The 2,500-nt window shown below is 39.8% G+C and overlaps 1 protein-coding gene across 1 annotated transcript in view; it reads left to right on the forward strand.

Moving 5' to 3' along the window:
* The window catches only part of LOC116067087, a 115,745-nt gene that overhangs the window by 13,812 nt on the left and 99,433 nt on the right, over window positions 1-2,500 (forward strand). The window contains exons 4-5 of the mRNA XM_035993695.1: window positions 1,667-2,029; window positions 2,155-2,277. Coding sequence (XP_035849588.1) covers window positions 1,667-2,029; window positions 2,155-2,277 — 486 coding nt within the window. The remainder of the gene's footprint in view (window positions 1-1,666; window positions 2,030-2,154; window positions 2,278-2,500) is intronic.

Genomic DNA, 2,500 nt, shown 5'->3' on the forward strand with positions numbered 1-2,500 from the left:
CCAAGAGAAATCTCAATCATTCCCAATCTAGCAGAGACGGAGAGCGTAGGTATATGTAAGGAGATAACATAGACACAGGCTAATTATTGATCACTAAAATGATAGTTAATATTAGTAATTAAACTTAAACAGCTAATGGAAGTCCAAACTGCCTGAGAGCTTCTCCTGTACTATACGGTAATTCCTCTACTATGAGACAGTAAGTCTCGTGGTTATGACCCAATCGTTAGCCTATTTTTATAAAAACGTCTGCTACGGAGCCATAACGTGAGCTACAAGGTAATGGAGCCTTTTATACATTGTCGTGTTTCTTTAGAAATAAACAACGGACAAATAAAGTCTTTAAACTCTTCAGATGTAAAGTTATTCTCTGTCAAAGTGACGTCAAAATGAATGGCAGTCAATGGGATGCTAACGGGGGGTGATGGCTTGGTAGCATCAAAATGGCGCCATAGGAGGTTCGCGGTCCGAGGAGAAGCTTAACAAGAACGTAAGAAAATGTTTTTTTCTTTTTTCTGGAAAGAAGAAAGGAAGAATATCAGTTTTGGATATCTGAAATAATCATCGATCTAAACATTGTAATGACTTATTTTTTACTTTATCTAAGGACATTTTTCAAGAGTCCAGGGTACTTTCCATAAGATCATCTCTCAATGCAAATCAAACCAGCTATTAGGCTAACTGAAATTATAATAATTCCAAAGGCCAAGGGAACTTTATCAGGATGCATAGTATCCTGGATCCATGAAATAACTGGCCTTTCAAAATAAAAACACGTAAGGACCCTGTTCATGTGGCACAGATATATTAATTGCATTTTATGTCTGTTAAGAGGCACAAAGGCACTCTAAAACTTGCCCTGACCACTGCCGTTTTAGCTCAGTGGACGCTTGTACATTTAGCTGCAGCTTCTCTGTGTTACCTGCACTGATTCGGGTCAGGTTTTTTTCTATCGTTAGTACTTGCGTAGCTATAGCGATCAAGATTAACGTAAAAATTGGCCGGAATTCTCTTTTAAGATCAATTTCTTAAAGAAGATTATTATTCCTCTTTTTAGTCAACTTTAGCATGGGTTCATAAACTTATGAGCACCACTGTACATATAGGTTATTTGTCGGCTTGTTGAGCCACACATCAGTTTGAATTATGTTTTTATATTTTTTATTTGCTCTCTGATCGCTACCACTGCCAGGGTTGCAACTGAAATAAAAGGCTAAAGCAACGGCAGTTTATGGAAAGGACAAGTGTAATTCTGGTCAGATCTTGGTCCTGACTGATGGGAAGTGATATTAATAAGAGTTGTGATTTACACATTTACAGCGTCGGCTATTTTTGTTGCCAGCTTTCCTTCCTGTTTTAGGAAGCAGTGACTGTATTGTGTTTTGCCTGTAAAACCTTGTTTGTGTTCTTCATATTCATGTAGAATTATAATTTCCTCTTCTTATATAAAATATGCAGCTGTGGTAGATGTTTGTGATTGGTTGTGCTGTGCAAACCCCGCCTCTTTTATGTCTATAGTGAGTGTTGCTGCATTGGGAAACCCTGATGGTTGATTGAACTAGTTGTTAACCAGCGTCGTGACACAGCTTATGGAGGACCGCAGTTGTTAGATTAGTAAAATAACATGACTTTTTATTATTAATAGTAGTTTATTATTGTTTTTCAGACCTGATTGAGGTACCAGTGCATCCTGGAGATGATGTCATTCTACCATGTCAGGCTGCTGATTCCTCCATCAGAGCTGTAGAGTGGACCAGACCTGACCTGGAGCCACCAGAGTACGTCCTCTATTACAGCGATGGACACCTGGATCCAACCTACCAGCATCCATCCTTTGAGGACAGGGTGGAGCTGGTGGACAGAGATCTGAAGGACGGAGACGTGTCTTTAACTCTGAAGAATGTGAGCAGACACGATGCTGGAATATATGAGTGTCGAGTTGCATCAGGTGGTTTCAGACGTAAAAAGAGATCCGTCATCAACTCTGAGCCAATCAGAATCCTCCGTCTGCAGGTTCCAGATCCAGCAGGTGAGGTAGTCTCTCTCAGAGAGTTTTTCTGAGTATCAGGTTGTAGCTGCAGTTTCTAACATCAGAGAGGATGAAGACTGCTCCACTATCACACATTTACTGACTCAGATGTTTATTATCTTCAGGATCAAACAGCGGACACTCTGAGGATATAAACTCCTCTCCTGGAGGCTCATATGTTGGACTGACAGCAGCTGTTCTGGTTCTTGTAGCTGCTGCAGTGGTTGGTGTCCTGATGTATAAAAGACGTAAGAAGAAGAGATCAGGACAACCTGCTGATGATGATGATGAAGCATCAGCCGATAACCTCGTCTGACAGAAATACCTTTCTCCATTAAATAGATTAAATGTGATAATATTATGTATGTAACTGAATGTAAATATAATCTACTCAACTCTGAGCTGTATCTCAGCAAGCTTTTAACAGGAAATAATGTTTGTTTAGTTGTAAATATCAGCAGACGGAGCCCC

The sequence above is a fragment of the Sander lucioperca genome, chromosome 17 (genome assembly GCF_008315115.2).
Source record: "Sander lucioperca isolate FBNREF2018 chromosome 17, SLUC_FBN_1.2, whole genome shotgun sequence".
Lineage (NCBI taxonomy): Eukaryota > Metazoa > Chordata > Actinopteri > Perciformes > Percidae > Sander > Sander lucioperca.